The sequence below is a fragment of the Paramormyrops kingsleyae genome, chromosome 1 (assembly GCF_048594095.1).
Source record: "Paramormyrops kingsleyae isolate MSU_618 chromosome 1, PKINGS_0.4, whole genome shotgun sequence".
Lineage (NCBI taxonomy): Eukaryota > Metazoa > Chordata > Actinopteri > Osteoglossiformes > Mormyridae > Paramormyrops > Paramormyrops kingsleyae.
Genome location: NC_132797.1, coordinates 39,761,568 through 39,777,707, shown reverse-complemented (window position 1 = coordinate 39,777,707; position 16,140 = coordinate 39,761,568). Strand labels below are relative to the sequence as shown.

Genomic DNA, 16,140 nt, shown 5'->3' with positions numbered 1-16,140 from the left:
CCGAACCACAGCCACCCACCTCGTCGGATTTTCTGCCTGTGGGTCCATTTCTCTTCAGCATAACGGTACTTGATGCTGATCCGATTTGGGCCTTTGACTGAGAGCTACATAACCATGATGGCTGTGGAGGACACAGGCACTGAGTAGCAAGGAGGGGCCTGGGGTAATTAACAAGGAGCGGGCCTGGGGTAATAAACAAGGAGGGGGCCTGGGGTAATTAACAAGGAGGGGCCTGGAGTAATAAACAAGGAGGGGCCTGGAGTGATAAACAAGGAGGGGGCCTGGGATAATTAACAAGGAGGGGGCCTGGAGTAATAAACAAGGAGGGGCCTGGGGTAATAAACAAGGAGGGGCCTGGAGTAATAAACAAGGAGGGGCCTGGGGTAATAAACAAGGAGGGGGCCTGGGGTAATAAACAAGGAGGGGCCTGGGGTAATAAACAAGGAGGGGCCTGGGGTAATAAACAAGGAGGGGGCCTGGGGTAATAAACAAGGAGGGGCCTGGGGTAATAAACAAGGAGGGGGCCTGGGGTAATTAACAAGGAGGGGCCTGGGGTAATTAACAAGGAGGGGGCCTTGGGGTAATAAACAAAGAGGGGCCTGGAGTAATAAACAAGGAGGGGGCCTGGGGTAATAAACAAGGAGGGGGCCTGGGGTAATAAACAAGGAGGGGCCTGGGGTAATTAACAAGGAGGGGGCCTGGGGTAATAAACAAGGAGGGGCCTGGGGTAATTAACAAGGAGGGGGCCTGGGGTAATAAACAAGGAGGGGCCTGGGGTAATTAACAAGGAGGGGGCCTGGGGTAATAAACAAGGAGGGGGCCTGGGGTAATAAACAAGGAGGGGGCCTGGGGTAATTAACAAGGAGGGGGCCTGGGGTAATAAACAAGGAGGGGCCTGGGGTAATAAACAAGGAGGGGCCTGGGGTAATAAACAAGGAGGGGCCTGGGATAATTAACAAGGAGGGGGCCTGGAGTAATAAACAAGGAGGGCCCTGGAGTAATAAACAAGGAGGGGGCCTGGGGTAATAAACAAGGAGGGGCCTGGAGTAATAAACAAGGAGGGGGGCTGGGGTAATAAACAAGGAGGGGCCTGGAGTAATAAACAAGGAGGGGGGCTGAGGTAATAAACAAGGAGGGGCCTGGAGTAATAAACAAGGAGGGGGGCTGAGGTAATAAACAAGGAGGGGGCCTGGGGTAATAAACAAGGAGGGGGCCTGGGGTAATAAACAAGGAGGGGGGCCGAGGTAATAAACAAGGAGGGGCCTGAGGCACTAAACTAGCAGGGGCCTGGGGCGCTAAACTAGGAATGAATTATGGCAATAAAAAAGAACAGGTCTGAGGCAGTGGACAAGGACAGGATAATGGTAGTAAACAAAAACAGGTCGGGGTACTAAACTACACCAGATCAGGTGATTAGCAAACAGGAAGCATGACACTAAACAAAGGTTGGAAAAACAGAAAATCATAAAGAGATTCAAGGATAGAAGAGATCCAGGGCGAGGGATTCAACCAGTAAGAGGAAGCAGGAAGCATTAATCAGAGCAATCTCAAGCAGTTGGTTAGACTGACTGCAGGTGTGGTGACTAAGCTGAAAGCACCGGGAGGCAGGCGTGGCCACACAGAATGCCAGCTGACTCGGGGATTGAATTCTTTAGGGGCTGTGCCACCTGCTGAACCCCCTCACGGCTTCATATTGTCCAATACACATCCTACAAGTACAAACAGGTGATGAAACAAGATATCTAACAGCTTAACTCTTGGTTTTGTCCTCAAGCATAACTGAGGCTTATTTCAGCGTTTAGGGATACATACTAACCTAAAGGCTGATCACCTTTCATGTAGAAGTGGACCTCCAGCTGTTTAATATCCAAGTGAGATGTAAAGTTTAGCCATGTGTCCTTGAGGGCCGCCGCGTAATGAAACACCCCACAAACAGGAAGCCGGGGGCTATGCCATCACACACATCTCACCATGTTAATTTCCCAAGAGGAAATGACACGGGCACATGACAAGCCCAGAAATATAATTTAAGTGTTTCTAAAAAAAAAAAACACAGGAGAGGGATATAAACACTCCGGAAGACACAGGATCCAGCGGCGAGAGATTACATCCCCTGTTATTACAGCCTGCAAGCTGCTCTTACTTTGAAGCCTTTGCTGTCAGATGATAAAAGGAGATAAGCAGGGAGACCTGACCGCGTTTGCGTGGTGCTTCAGGGGTACTCCGCTCTCAGCGAGATGGTGGGGACTACATGCCCAAGCAGGGCAATGCGCATGATGGCCAAATATGAAGCGTAACACAGAGCGTTATTTATGACCATCCCAAACAGACTCTTAAAGGGCCAGACACAGGCACGTGAGCTGGGTCAGGTCGTACACACGACACAAGCACACCGCCGCTCTGCTCAGGCAGATGACAGAGGAAACCTGCAATTTTAGCCCTTTGTGTCACGAGGAGCCGGATGCTGCAAAAAATAACGGCTGTGACAAGAGTGCTTTTGTGAATTAGAGGCGAGAGATGCTCTCGAGCAGCGCCTTTCATCTCCCTCAGGTCTCTAATCTGCCCCTCCACGCTGCCAACTGCACCTTCTCAATGGCCGGCGCAGACTAAACACCCATTCTTAGGAGGATACTCAGTACAGACGGGGAAGTTGCAGGCTCTTTTGTGTCCCCGAGGAAGAAAAAAAGGGTAAGAAAAACAGAACATGAAGCAACAAGAGCCTAAGACTAACCAGGCGAGGGATGTTGTGCCATGTGACAGTGAAACACACCACAGTCGGCCGAGGTTGAATACAGTGTTTATAGAATACTGTATGCTCCACAGCTCATCGCTTGCAGGCCCGGTGGGCGGTTCTGAGGCTCATCGTGGGCCGTGTTCGGCCGCACTTTTCACACCGTAGCACAGGCAAGGGCAGGACGTTCACAGCTTAGCCACCGTCCTTAGCGAGAATGTCTCCCCACGCTGCAGGAACTCGCACTGCGAAGTGTAAGATGTGCAAGGCTCCACAGGGACGATTAAATGTCCCTGTCACCCCACCCCCCACCCCCATCCCTGCCGCAGAGAAGAACCTTGTGGGGGGGGGGGAGGGGTTAGGTCAGCATCCACCAGCACCTGCTCAGTATATAAGCAAAAGCCACACAAAACAGCCCGTCTCCTCCTGATGCCATCTTCACTCCGGCTGTGATCGCAGCTACACACCTCTGTGACTTTAAGAAGGAAATGCTGTGGCAGCCAGAGGGGGCGCAGGGAGGTAATGAGTCTGCCTGCGGTGTTAATGAGACACAAACGGCCTCTAACTCGGGCACATGGCTGCACCCTCTGTGTCACTGTCACAGCTGGCTGTCACCCAGTGACCTGTCAGTCAGTCAGGTGGCCCGTCTGTCACCTTCCTGCTCCCCAGAACTGCCTGTCCTTCACATGCACGGTCACACACAAAGAAACATGTCAGATTTACAAGGTTACTAACAGGCTTCTTAATAATGATGTTCTCATCCGAAAATGGTTAAAAAAGCAATAATTAACAGCGATTAAGGGTATAGATCGCTCTGCTTACCCCCCCCCCCCACACCACCCCGCCCCACCCCGCCCTGCCCTGCCTGTGTCGAGTCTCACGCTCTCTCCAGAGCCTCACAGCGCCCCCACTCTGAGAGCCCTGTCATGCCCCAGCAATCTGAGTACAATCATTACTCCTCATTACTCAGCTGATCGCAGTATTTAACAGAAGCTGAAATCTGATTCCCTGGTCCGACCGGATCATGATGGCCGCCCTCGCAGCAGACTGCCTGCCCTCGCCATGGCCATTCCCCCGAGTGCGAATGCAGTGCCCCTCCAGCCTGAAGCAGACCAGGAAATTTACATGAGGAGGGCACAGCCAGTCAGAATGAAGGGAGACGGGGATGAAAATGGCCTAGGGAGCACAGAGGCGCTCAGGGGGGGCCAGATGGCGACTGATTGCAGCACGGCGGGAAACGGGGGCAGGCAGGGAAGCAGCAGCTGCACGCATCGCATTTAGGCCCTGGTGACCATCATCCGGGGACAGTGTGGCGGATTTCAATTACGCTCATTAGCAAACGGCTACATCGAGGTCCCACTGCAGACAAAGAACCGGCCCCTGCTGGTTGTGTTGCCCCTGTGGCGTATCCCAGCAGCCCCCGCTCAGCCTCGCACAGTGATTAGAGCGCCGTGACTCCAAGGCCTGGGCACAGCGACCACATAAACATGTCGCGCTGATGGATTTTTACCATCATTAAAAAGCATCCGCAAAATTTATCATGATGTTCTCGCCGTGCCTGGCCTGTAAACACAGCCATAAACATCATCTCCTTCAAATGGAAAATCAGCATCCAAAAAAGTAAATGGATAAACAGATAGCAGCTTGTTTTCATTTTCTCTGACGCTGATATCGCCTCATGATGCGATCTCCTCCCCAGCTCCCTGTGGCAGTACACAGTAACCCCGCTGTCTGCATTGGCGCCCAGGCTCCACGCAGAGACGGCGTCACGGCTGACCCTGTCTCGTGCGCATTTCCCTCTCACAGTGTGTGACTGTGTGTGACTGTGTGTGAGTGTGTGTGAGTGTGTGTGCCCTGGGACTGACTGGGCTCACATCCAGGGTGTCCCCTGCTCCACGCCCTTGTCCTTCATAGGAATGGGCTCACTATGACCATGTACCAGAAAAGTGGTTAGTAGATTAGATTTGACTTTACTGCCATTGCACAAATTACTAGTACTCAGACAATAAAATGCCGTAATGCCAAAGTGCAAAACAGTGCAAAAGTGCTATGAATGGATGTCCAATCGGCATTCATAATAAATCAAAAAAGTAGCGTTTTTCAAAAATGCATGCTTCTTTTCGTTTGAACCTATTCCCACAGATTCTCAGCAAACTCTCAGATCAGCAATACGGCACACAGATCATGCAGGCCACACACTCTCAGATCAGCAATACGGCACACAGATCATGCAGGCCACACACTCTCAGATCAGCAATACGGCACACAGATCATGCAGGCCACACACTCTCAGATCAGCAATACGCCACACAGATCATGCAGGCCACACACTCTCAGATCAGCAATACGCCACACAGATCATGCAGGCCACACACTCTCAGATCAGCAATACGCCACACAGATCATGCAGGCCACACACTCTCAGATCAGCAATACGCCACACAGATCATGCAGGCCACACACTCTCAGATCAGCAATATGCCACACAGATCATGCAGGCCACACACTCTCAGATCAGCAATACGCCACACAGATCATGCAGGCCACACACTCTCAGATCAGCAATACGCCACACAGATCATGCAGGCCACACACTCTCAGATCAGCAATACGCCACACAGATCATGCAGGCCACACACTCTCAGATCAGCCTGCATGTTCCCATGTGGCAGGATGCAGGCATGCAAAGCCTGTCTGCTAAAGCGTCACGTTGCTGCTCCCACAGCCGCAATCTGCCCCAGCAGGCCCTGCTCTCCTAACAGGTACACAGCACACACTGGAGATTGCTGAATAGTCACACACAACACCCTTAACCGCAGAGACCCGTCCGTGCCTGTGACACACAGCAGGGACTGTATGCCATTACATCCTCCACTGCAAGACCATCCGAACCCTTTTTGGGAACCTATGCAAAATTTGAATTGGGTCCACACACATTCACTCCCACACACACACACACAGGTTTGTAATGATATCCTTGTGGGGACTCTCCATTCATTTCTATGGGCAAAACCCTAATCACAACATGACAACCTTAACCCCTACGCAGCCCTGACCTTAACCATAAGTAACCAAACAAAACATGAGAAACAGGTTTTTATTATATTATGGGGGACATTTGGTCTCCACAATGTAATATAAACCTATTCCACACACACACACACACACACACACACACACACACACTATGGACACATGGATTCTGCTCCCACCCCACCTCCTTGTACCAAACCTCTCATAGACCAAGGCTGGCAACTCTGGAGAAGACATCAGCCTCCCGTTAGGCACCAGCATCTTCTCCATGGGCCGGGGACTGACCCCCCTCTGAGCAAATGGCAGCGTGTCAAACTTCTTTACCCTTTCCAGGCCAAGGAGGAATCTGGATGCTCTTGAGTTTCATTCTTTCTGCCACACTTATTTACAGAGAGAGAGATGTGTGAAAGTCCGGTGCAAACAGACATGAAAAAAACCATCCATGCGAAGCACACAGGGGTGGGTGACACCAACAGAGCATGGGCTTGTGTAAACTTTCAGGAGCCAAGTAAGTGAGTGGAGAAGACCCATCAACACCAGAGACACACCCCTCGAGCCGGAGGGGGGTTCAGTTTCAAACCGTTCAAATAAATGAGGCTTAATCCCTGATAAGCAGCCCCCACCTAAGTCATCCCCAGCAGCACGGATCTGACAGGCTCACCCTAATTAGCGTGAGAAGTGACACAAACCCGTATGCTGAGCTGAAGGGCCAATGTGGGCTCTCAAAAAGACCAGGCAATCATTCTGTCCCCGACGGAACAGGAAGGTCTCGCTTTAATGAGCTTAGCTAATCACGCTCGGATATGCGATTACTGTTTGGCTCCTTTTGAGGTCTGCCATTTTCCTTTTCTGCTGAGTAGGGCGCTTTCCTCCCCTCTATCGCTCTTTAAAGTCACTCCACTTCATTTGGCTGCCAAGCTGTCAAAGGTCCTCCCCAGCCAGAAGGACAACAGCCCTGTACTCCTGCATTGAAACACTTGCAATATGGCCGTCGGGTGGGGCGACTGACCCCCTGACCTCTGAGAACAAAAACGAAGTTTAGCTGTGAACTTTTCAGCCACTAAAGACCCCCCCCCCCAGCACCACCTCCAGCCGTCTCCATGGCGAAGCGCCAGCCATCTCCAACTATTCACGTTCAACGTATCTCCGCAGGAGGTGATCAGCGCTAGCTTGTGCTGCACACAGATAAAGAATCCTAAACTATTTCTGCCGCACATTCCCTAAAGACAACATTATCATCTTCTGCGTCTACTCAAAAAAGACAAGGATCTACATGTGAAAGCAAGTTTGAAGGGAAAAAATTCCCATTTCACTGCCTCTGAAATGCCACGTGCCAACGGGAGGCGCTGAGAATCCCAGAGGCACGCTGGTGAGGACCCTGGGGTGCTGGATTGCTGGTGGCTTCAGGCTGAGCCTCTCACTGCCTCACTGCTGCACCACAAACTCACAGAGCATAGAGCCCATTTCCTGGACATACCTTCAAGACCCTCGGCGCCGCAACATGCTCAAAGAGACTGGCTCATTCTCTTGCAGAAAATTCACTTGAAGCTGCATAATACTCTACTAAAGGCTCAGCATAAGACAACTTTTAACAGATTCCCGTCTCTGAGATGTAGTAAATTAGGGCCACTGATGGTGATATTTAACGAAAGTACGGTTTATATGTTCGTAATGATGAACAAGCCAATTTGCTCTGTATTGCGGTGAGGCCATCTGGCCCGTCTGGTCCAAAGCGGTCAGCATTCTCACCAAGAGCAGCAAAATTCACCTAAGTGATCATAAAATCTCACGTTTACGGAACAAATAATCTGCATTTTTTTATCCAACCTCCTTCTCTTCGTGAGCTTCGCGGTCTCCAGTTATACAGCATTGTTACCAGAAACAGCCTTTGACCAACGATTCAAAAACGCTAAATATTGATGCAACCCAACAAACAGGAAGGCAGATGTTCCACTACAAAACAAAAAAAAAAAGACAGTAACTTGATCTTGACAACTGTAATTATGAGACAGCTGCTATGGAAAGCTGGTGTCACCGCCCAATGACCAATTAGATTACGTCTTCAGAGGGGCCCTTGGGCCGTGATAGGCTGTGTGATGACTGCTGCCACAATGCCACTTTCCTAATTAATCCCTGATTGTCTCTAATTCGAAACACCAGCGTGACTGCCCCAGCTTCCAGCCACCGCTGCTCTCTCTCAGGCCCTCTCTAGGAGGGCATTTACCACAAACATATGCTTCTTTGCCAACCCATAAAAAAACCTGAAGGAAATGGCTTGACGTACTTAAACAGCTCAGTTAATTACTGTAAACCATAATAACAGAATGTGCTTCTGGCTTTATATTTACTGGGGCATGTTTATCCTGAAGTGCAGGAGAAATAGGTACATTCATTCACCCTGATAAGATCACTCCCTACTTTATGCTGAGTTTGCTATTTACAGTAATTATGTTTATTGACAGAAGCATTTAAATGCTTTAACAAACAACTTTCAAGTTAATTTCTGGGTATCTGCTGGCTCACACCTCCAGGGCCAGGAGTGATTACACCCTGCTCCCTGCTCCTCCGGGTTTCCTCCGGCTACTCCAGTTCCCTCCTGCAGTCTACTGACACGCAGGGGTGTCTCTAAATTGCCCATGTTTAACATACATAACTCCTAAATGTGGCCAGTTGAATTCTGTATAGCTAAGAGCAGAGGCCCGGCCTCCCAGGGTCAGCATGGAGTCAGTCTCAGGCTTCTGAGCGCTTATCTTTGGCATTGATCAGGCTAGTGAACATTTAATGGCTGATTTTGGTGGAGCCGCTGCCAGATTACCCTCTGCCACACTCAGATCTGCCTCTTAGCTCAGTGCCACAGAACGGTCAGCGGATGGATTGTGTACGTGACAATAACTGTGGCTGTCTGTAGTTCAGACAGATGACTCCACAGCACTGACAGATGCTCACAGACCAAGGGATTGCTTCTCTAAGGACGGCCATGGGACCGGTTCCAATGGACAGCTTTTTTGCTCCTAGGTCCTACTCCGGTTCTCCTTCTTCGCTTTGCAAAACAGAACTGGAACCATTTCCTTTACAATGCCAGGACACCTGGTCCTATTCACACAGCGGGCAGCTTGTTTCTGGTACTGTACTATTACCATCTCCATCCAACCTACAACCTCCTATTCTGCTCAGGGTTGTGAGGTATTCCTGTAGGTATGTCATCTGTGTTTTGTAGATGCAAGTGTTTACAGTGTTACAGTGTTATAGTAGTGCTTGTGTGAGCACCAGCACATAATCTTTGGCCTGGAGCCACCCAGGCTGTTGAGGCGAGTATTTTGATCAACTTCAGGACATTATAAACTAGGAAACACAGGTGGGGTGCCTGTAAACAGTTCATGTCAGACTAAAACAGTTTGGTAGAGGCATGTAAACTCTCAATTTAGGTCTCACTGGACGCTTGGGAAGACCGAAAATGTTTCCTCTCAAAAACACCACTTAATGGAAAATTCCTAAATCATATTAAAGTAATTTTGCTCTAAACATGATGTTCCACAGATTCAATGGAATTTATATTATTCACCACAACTGAAGAATTTTGCACTTTGTTTCTAGAAAAAATACCTTCTAACAATACCAAGGAACGATCACTATTTTGCTGGTCTCTCTAGACCTGACAACAGAACATCATTTGACCATGGACATGCCTTTCTTTTGAACTCTGTGGGACACTTATTAAAATACACAGCCATCCAGCCTTTTCAGAATTACAAACCTGAGTATCCCATGGATTCACATAGTACTAAGGTGCGGAATATGCCCAGTCCACAGCATCATTAAATATTATCCATCTATCTTCCACAAACACTCATCCAGTACAGGGTCGTGGGGAGACTGGAGTCCATCCCAAAAACACCCTGGACAGGAAGCACCTGCATTGTTACATTCCTACTGGTATGAAGCTCACAATAACTGACAACTGACCGCCACGCTAAGAAACAACTAATTTTGGTGTAGATTCCTAACATGCACACTGTGGACAAAAGGAAAAGTCCCAGATTTCAGTGGGATCTAATTTCTGAAGAAAACCCATAAACCCAATCCAGTGGAAACAGCTGGATCTATGTCTTCACAATCACTCAGAGTGGGATTCTAAGTCACTTCAAGAACTCCTGCAGAGGTTACAAGACCCAACCGTGTTGTGCACAGCTGGGGCTGCAGGCTAGCCGTGAGGTCCGACAGAATCGTGAGATCAGAATAGCTCGTGCATAAGCTTCTAATCACGGAGAGGCTCTTGAATCTGCGTACAGCTGACACACAGACACTGTGAGACTGCCAACGTATAAAACATTTAGCCATGAAAATGGGCCCCTTTCAACAGCAAAAGTACTTCATTATTATAGCAGCCAATAAAACAATTGAAACAATCTGCTAGATTGTGATACTAGACTGAGGGCTCCGTTCTGTTGAAATAATGCCAAAACATGCTCATTTATGGGCAGAACCCTTCTGAAGTAGAGCGGGATTATTACAACCGAACACACATTTCAGGCGCCCAATTCTGAGCACTGATCTGCTGCTTAAGCCAGGCTGATAATGAGAGAGGCGGAGAACATGGAGGCACCTGCATCTGGTATGAAACTGCCCACTGCCCAGTTCCCAGGTCTGAGGATGGATGCAGTATTCAATAATCGCTAGCAGACTGAGGCCTGCCCACGCTACAGCTCTCACACTGCCACCCCTCCCAGGTCGAGTCAAATAAACTCCAGCTGGTGAGCATTCTGGCCGGACACCACTCACAAAAGACACCGTGAAATGAGTGGAAAAGAATCACGTTCCTGTAACGTCATTAGCCTGTAAATCCCTGGCGCCATTATCTCAAAGATTACTCTTGAGCTTCTTGACGACTTCCCACTTTCCTGAAACACGGTCCATCACATTGTTCGATTTTGTTTGCACTTCTGTTAAGCCTTTTCACTAACGTCCCACTGGGGCGTTTCACCTCAGATGGATAAAATTAAAATCACTGAGCTTTTGAAAGACAGACAAAACAAACTGGTAGGGATCAGGACTGCGTGTAATCACATCAAAATTTCAAGACGTGACCTACATTCTCAGGCCAGGCATTAAGAGCACACCACATTAAGACACCTGACACAGGTATAGTGGGGTAGTTACTCAGGTCTAAAGACCAAAAAAACACCCTTGTTCTTTTTGCAAATATCCATGCACTGTAGTTTGTGTCCACAGCTTACTGTGGGCTCATCACTTTTTGATAGCACTACTTTTTATAGCATCCTATGATCCCACAAAATCAGCAGAATTTTCAACAAATTACACCTGCAGTTTTCATAAGCAGCCCTGTATCTGCCAAACGCTGATATTTTCACCAGTTCACACTGCACCAGGCTGCTGCCATCCTGGGAGGGTGGAGCCCCCAGCACCACCAGCCAATGGGTCTGGAAGGCAGTGTGACATGAGCCTAGTGTCAGAGAATTTGCGGGCCGACAAAAGGCAGAACGGGCAGAACTGGCCAGCGCAAGACTGAGAAGCGGCAGATGAAGATGTTCGTCACCAGGGATGGAAACAAACTTCAATCCTCAGCTCAAGATAAGCTCATAACACAGAGAAACTCCAAGAAGGGTGTACTTCGCAATGTGGGTACGAAAATTTCACAATGACTAAAACTAAATGTACTAATTACAAGAAGATCCCCCGTGACAGTGCCAGTTGCTCCACAAGAATTATGTTATCTACTAGCACTTGGTAATCTACGGCGATAATATATGGTTAACATGCCCCAGGTGGAGGATACTCCGTCTATCAGGGCATCTATGCACAACACCGTACACTCCCGGCTTTATTCACATACAAAGAGCGCTTCGGTTGTACCGTGCACCTGTGCCACTTCGGTATAGGAGAAAAACGTCTACTGTTTGCATTTGACAGAAAAAAAAATATTAATTTTAGATAAAGAAAAAGGGAAGTGTGCAATTCATGTTTGCATTCTGTATCTCACATTGCTTAATTAATTCTCTTCATCAATGGAACAATTGCACAATATAAACCTATGACGGGAACTCAACGAAATATTTAATATCCACATCGTTATCTCAGAACAAAGAAAATAATAAAATAATTTAAAAAAAAAAAAAAAAAAAAAACGCTACAAGCATAAATCGTCTCCGTCGCCGTATATTCGCGATACAGGCACCCAAACACAGCCTGATAGTTAAATAGTTTCTCTCACCGAATTTCCCGTCTAATTAAATATTAAAGCCAATTCAACTACAATCGTAGCGCGTACTCGTCAAGTCTGCCCATTGGCAGCAGCGGACGCAAACCTTGATCGGAGAGCTCCGAGTGGCTATGGGTAGGTCTCGGACCGCTGTTCCCGGAGGGGAAGCCGAGATGCCGACCGCACATCCCGGGGACGCTCTCCCTCCGCTGCCCGGCCGCTGCTTAATCCCATCCAGCAGCCGCACTAACAGGATGTTCGCCGGCAGCTCTTCGACTCCGCAGTCCACCAGTATCCGGCACTCCGGGCAACGGAGCTCGTTACGGGAGCTCACGATGCTCTCCAGGCAGCGGCGGCAGAAGGTGTGCTGGCAGGGCAGCACTTTGGCCGTGGTGTCCAGCCGCTCCAGGCAAACGGAGCACTCGAGTAAATCCAGCAGCGACGACTCGTCCATTTTAGCCTCTATCAATGACCATAAAGGAGATTTCCTCGATGCGCGTACAATGCACCACACGCAACACAATGCATGCTGTCTATGGTGGAGGAGCGACCGGGCTGGGCTGAGGCTGAGGCTGGAGCTCAGGCTGGGGCTGCTTTCACACACCACGGTGTGGTAAAGTGAGGTCAGACACAGAACATCATCAGCACAAAACAGCGCTGCATTCTCTGAATTGCAGCAGGACCGCAGCGGAGCTTCAGCCACCTCGCGAACACGCCTCTCCTCACAATCCCCTTTAAAAGAGCGGTGGAATAGTAACTAGTGTAACAGTAACAGCCAGCGACCATTCACCTATTTACGGTGCAGCGGCTTTAGCCTGCTTCCTCAGTGACTGTGATAAAACGACATGGTTTAACATAGGTAACGTCGCTGGAGCGGCTGTGGAAACCGCTCCGCTTGGCTTTGTAGTATGGGTCGTTGGAGCCATTATGTATTATCTGTGTATTTTTGCCTTACATTGCATTAACTCCTTAAGTTCATGGATTTTTGTATTTTGTAAACATACTAAACGCAAATGATTTAGCACAAAAAAGTTACATTTTGGAAAAATATAATACGAGTCCTATTTTTAAAATAAACGTATATAAGTTTGTATCACATTAAAGCATTGCTATTTCTGCAATAAAAACTAAACATCACAAATATAACGCTATATCTATGTAGAAAACGATGGGATTGTAGTTTGTGTGCAATATGAAACTGTCATATAAAACTGTCGCGCAATATGCCGTTGTGGCTGGGAAAAGTGTGGTTATTGTAAAGAATTTGGAAGACATCTTAATAGTTTTCTATAGTTGCATTTTTTGCCCAAATAAATAAGTGTAAGTGTGTTTCATTACTAAATGTGCTAGTAATTTTACTTCTCCGTAGGTTTGTGTGTTGAAGATAAGATTAGGTGAAAATCAAATCGTGTGCGCGCGCATTTAGGAAGCGCGAAGTAACTTAATGTTCTCCGATATTTTACCCAACTCTGCCATCTAGCGACACCCCGCTGGAAGCCGGCTTCTAATTTAATTTATGTAGCCTATTTTAACTTCTAACTTTCAATTCAACCCCAATACGTCTTTGGCTATTTGGTTTTAAGTCGATTGAGAATTGGGATGGAAAAATTAGACTTTTTTTCTCTGAAACTTTTAATAAATTTACTTCTATTACAGAACACAGATTGTTCATTAAAATGAATCATTAAACATTTATTTGTACTGACAAATATTATGAAAGTACTCATCAGGCTGTCTAGCAGTGAATGGACATAAAACGCAGAAGTGAGAAAAAAGTTGGGTTCATTTTAAATTTCATTCAGGCATATGCTATTTACTTATTTAGGTGTATTTGTTTACAGTTTCCAGAATTTTTAAATTTTGATCAAAGCACTTTTATTAGGTTGAGTGTGATATGCGCATGCGCATTCTTTAAAACGTAGTTTTGGCGGTATAATTTTACTGCCGCCTCAAACGGGAGCATGACGTTGAAACAACAACGTTGAAACAAGTAAGGAAAGATATCAGAACCTGTATTTCAGTTAATGTTAGTTAAGCAATTTCCATTAAACATATTAATATCATCATATCCTTGACTGGAAATAATTTTCAGCCATCGTAACTTTCAGCCCCTGTGTGGGAAGCAAGTTACAGAACGGAGAGAGCGGGACGCGAAGAAAGTAGTTCTTAGTGTTAACATTTTGGATGAAAATATGTTCATTCCACAATAAATAATGTTTATATAAAGAAATGCGTTCTGAGTGTGAATCTAAACGTAATCAAGTTTTTTTGCTTTTATATTTAAATTATGAATGTCTTAAATCTTTATTTGATGCAACTTTAAAAAGTTAATTTGCTAAAACATTAAAAAGTGGTTTATATTAAGTTTATAATTTCAGGTTAGATTTAGTGGAATATTTGCATTAAGTAATATAGCCAACTCATTTATTTTGATTTAGAACAACTTTAAATATTTGGTTTGTTTCACCTTCAGAAATTAGTTTACATTAACTTAAAAATGTAAAGGTTAATGGTTTATTTACATTACGGCAATGCTAAAATATTAGGTGTGACAGATTACTACATCGAAGCTATTTCATCCGGTAATAGGCTACTTAATATTTGTTCAGTAAGAGCAAAGTAGCCTAATTAAAAATGTGAAACATGATGTTGAAATGAAAATCTATATTTTTTTTAGCAATGTAATGTCAACTGACAATAAGGTTTCAAAAAGGCATTTTATGTAAACCAAGAGTACTTCACAAGTGCTGTGTGAAAATTATGGTAAGTGTAACAACAACAAAAGAAAAAGATTTTGATAATCTGTCCAAGTACCAAAATACTCGTATGGATTTTAATGAAAGTGGCTAAAACATTGTTTGCAGTCAAGTATTTTTCAACCATTTAACATCCATCCTCAGAGTAATCAAGCAGAAAGCACCAATCATACAGAAACACCTGATAACTGAAAATATCCGTCTTTGTGAGGAGAGATAAACGATACAAGTCGTTATTGAAGTATTAATCAGAATAACATTATAACAAAAATCGACTTACGACCACGATCGGTTCCGACTGACCGGTCGTAAGTCAACCCTTTATTTTATATGTAAAAATTATAATATGTATATTATAGGCTACTGTATAATATAAATTAGATAATATTTAAGTGATATGGTTTGGTGTTTTTAACCTTTGTATTACCATTTTCTTAGTCCGTCATTGTTATAATATTTTTATCACCAGTTTCTTAGTTCACTATTGTTACACAGACGGATTCGAATTACTGTACTGTGAGCGCTGCGAACACTAGCCTGAGCACGAGACGAATGAATGACCGTCTCGCGGGGATGCGTGTGCTGCCGGTGGCCGGCAGGTGGGGCGGACACTCTCATGCAGTCACGCGTGGCAGCACTCGCGCTGGCAGACGCGACGCAGTCGTGGCCACATATTTGCGGTCTTAAAGACGATCAGACGTCAGATCAGGTCGTACTATATTTTTAACGATGTAGTATTTTGCCATGCTACATCGCTATTTGTACTGTAAAAAAGAAATAAAAAATAGGTAGTTACTGGAAAAGCTACTGCGTTTTAAAAGTAGCTGCGCTACTGATAAGTTACTGAAATTAAGGAGTTAAGTTAGTAGCGTCCCTAATTTTAGTTAGCTACTCTCCAACACTGCTGGTCCTGTAGCCCAGGGGTCTCCAACTCCAGTCCTGGAGAGCTACTATCCAGTAGGTTTTCTGTCCCGCTTGGCTTCTGCATGATGAGTGACACCTGTTCCTGGTATTTACCTGAGAACAGGTGCGGCTCATCAGAAGCCAGGTAGGATAGAAAACCTACTGGACGGTAGCTCTCCAGGACTGGAGTTGGAGATATATAATCCTACTCCCTGGAATTTTACCGTGGAACAACTAGCCTACCAAATGAGTGATTATTCCAAATGCTTACTATGTATATATGTATGTGCGTACAAAGCGATGCTTTAGTCATACATAACATCCTGTCTTTGATGAAAGATAATTTTATCTTTGTCACCCACAGCGAGCAGTTCGGTTTAATGTTACGTTTGCGAACAATCCGATTCTTTTCAACGGTTCTTTGGTATATGAACGAAGGGAAATTTCAGCAGGAAAATAAATTCGTTTTTTATATTTGCAAAGTATGTACTTATATATAC

At 46.2% G+C, this 16,140-nt stretch overlaps 1 protein-coding gene across 1 annotated transcript in view; it reads right to left on the bottom strand.

Annotated features, from left to right (window-relative positions):
• The window catches only part of LOC111846858 (E3 ubiquitin-protein ligase SH3RF3), a 77,785-nt gene extending 65,084 nt beyond the window's left edge, over nucleotides 1-12,701 (bottom strand). Inside the window, exon 1 of the mRNA XM_023817535.2 lies at nucleotides 12,088-12,701. Within this exon, the coding sequence (XP_023673303.2) occupies nucleotides 12,088-12,435 (348 nt within the window). The 5' untranslated portion in view covers nucleotides 12,436-12,701. The remainder of the gene's footprint in view (nucleotides 1-12,087) is intronic.
• Between the last annotated feature and the right edge of the window lie 3,439 nt (nucleotides 12,702-16,140).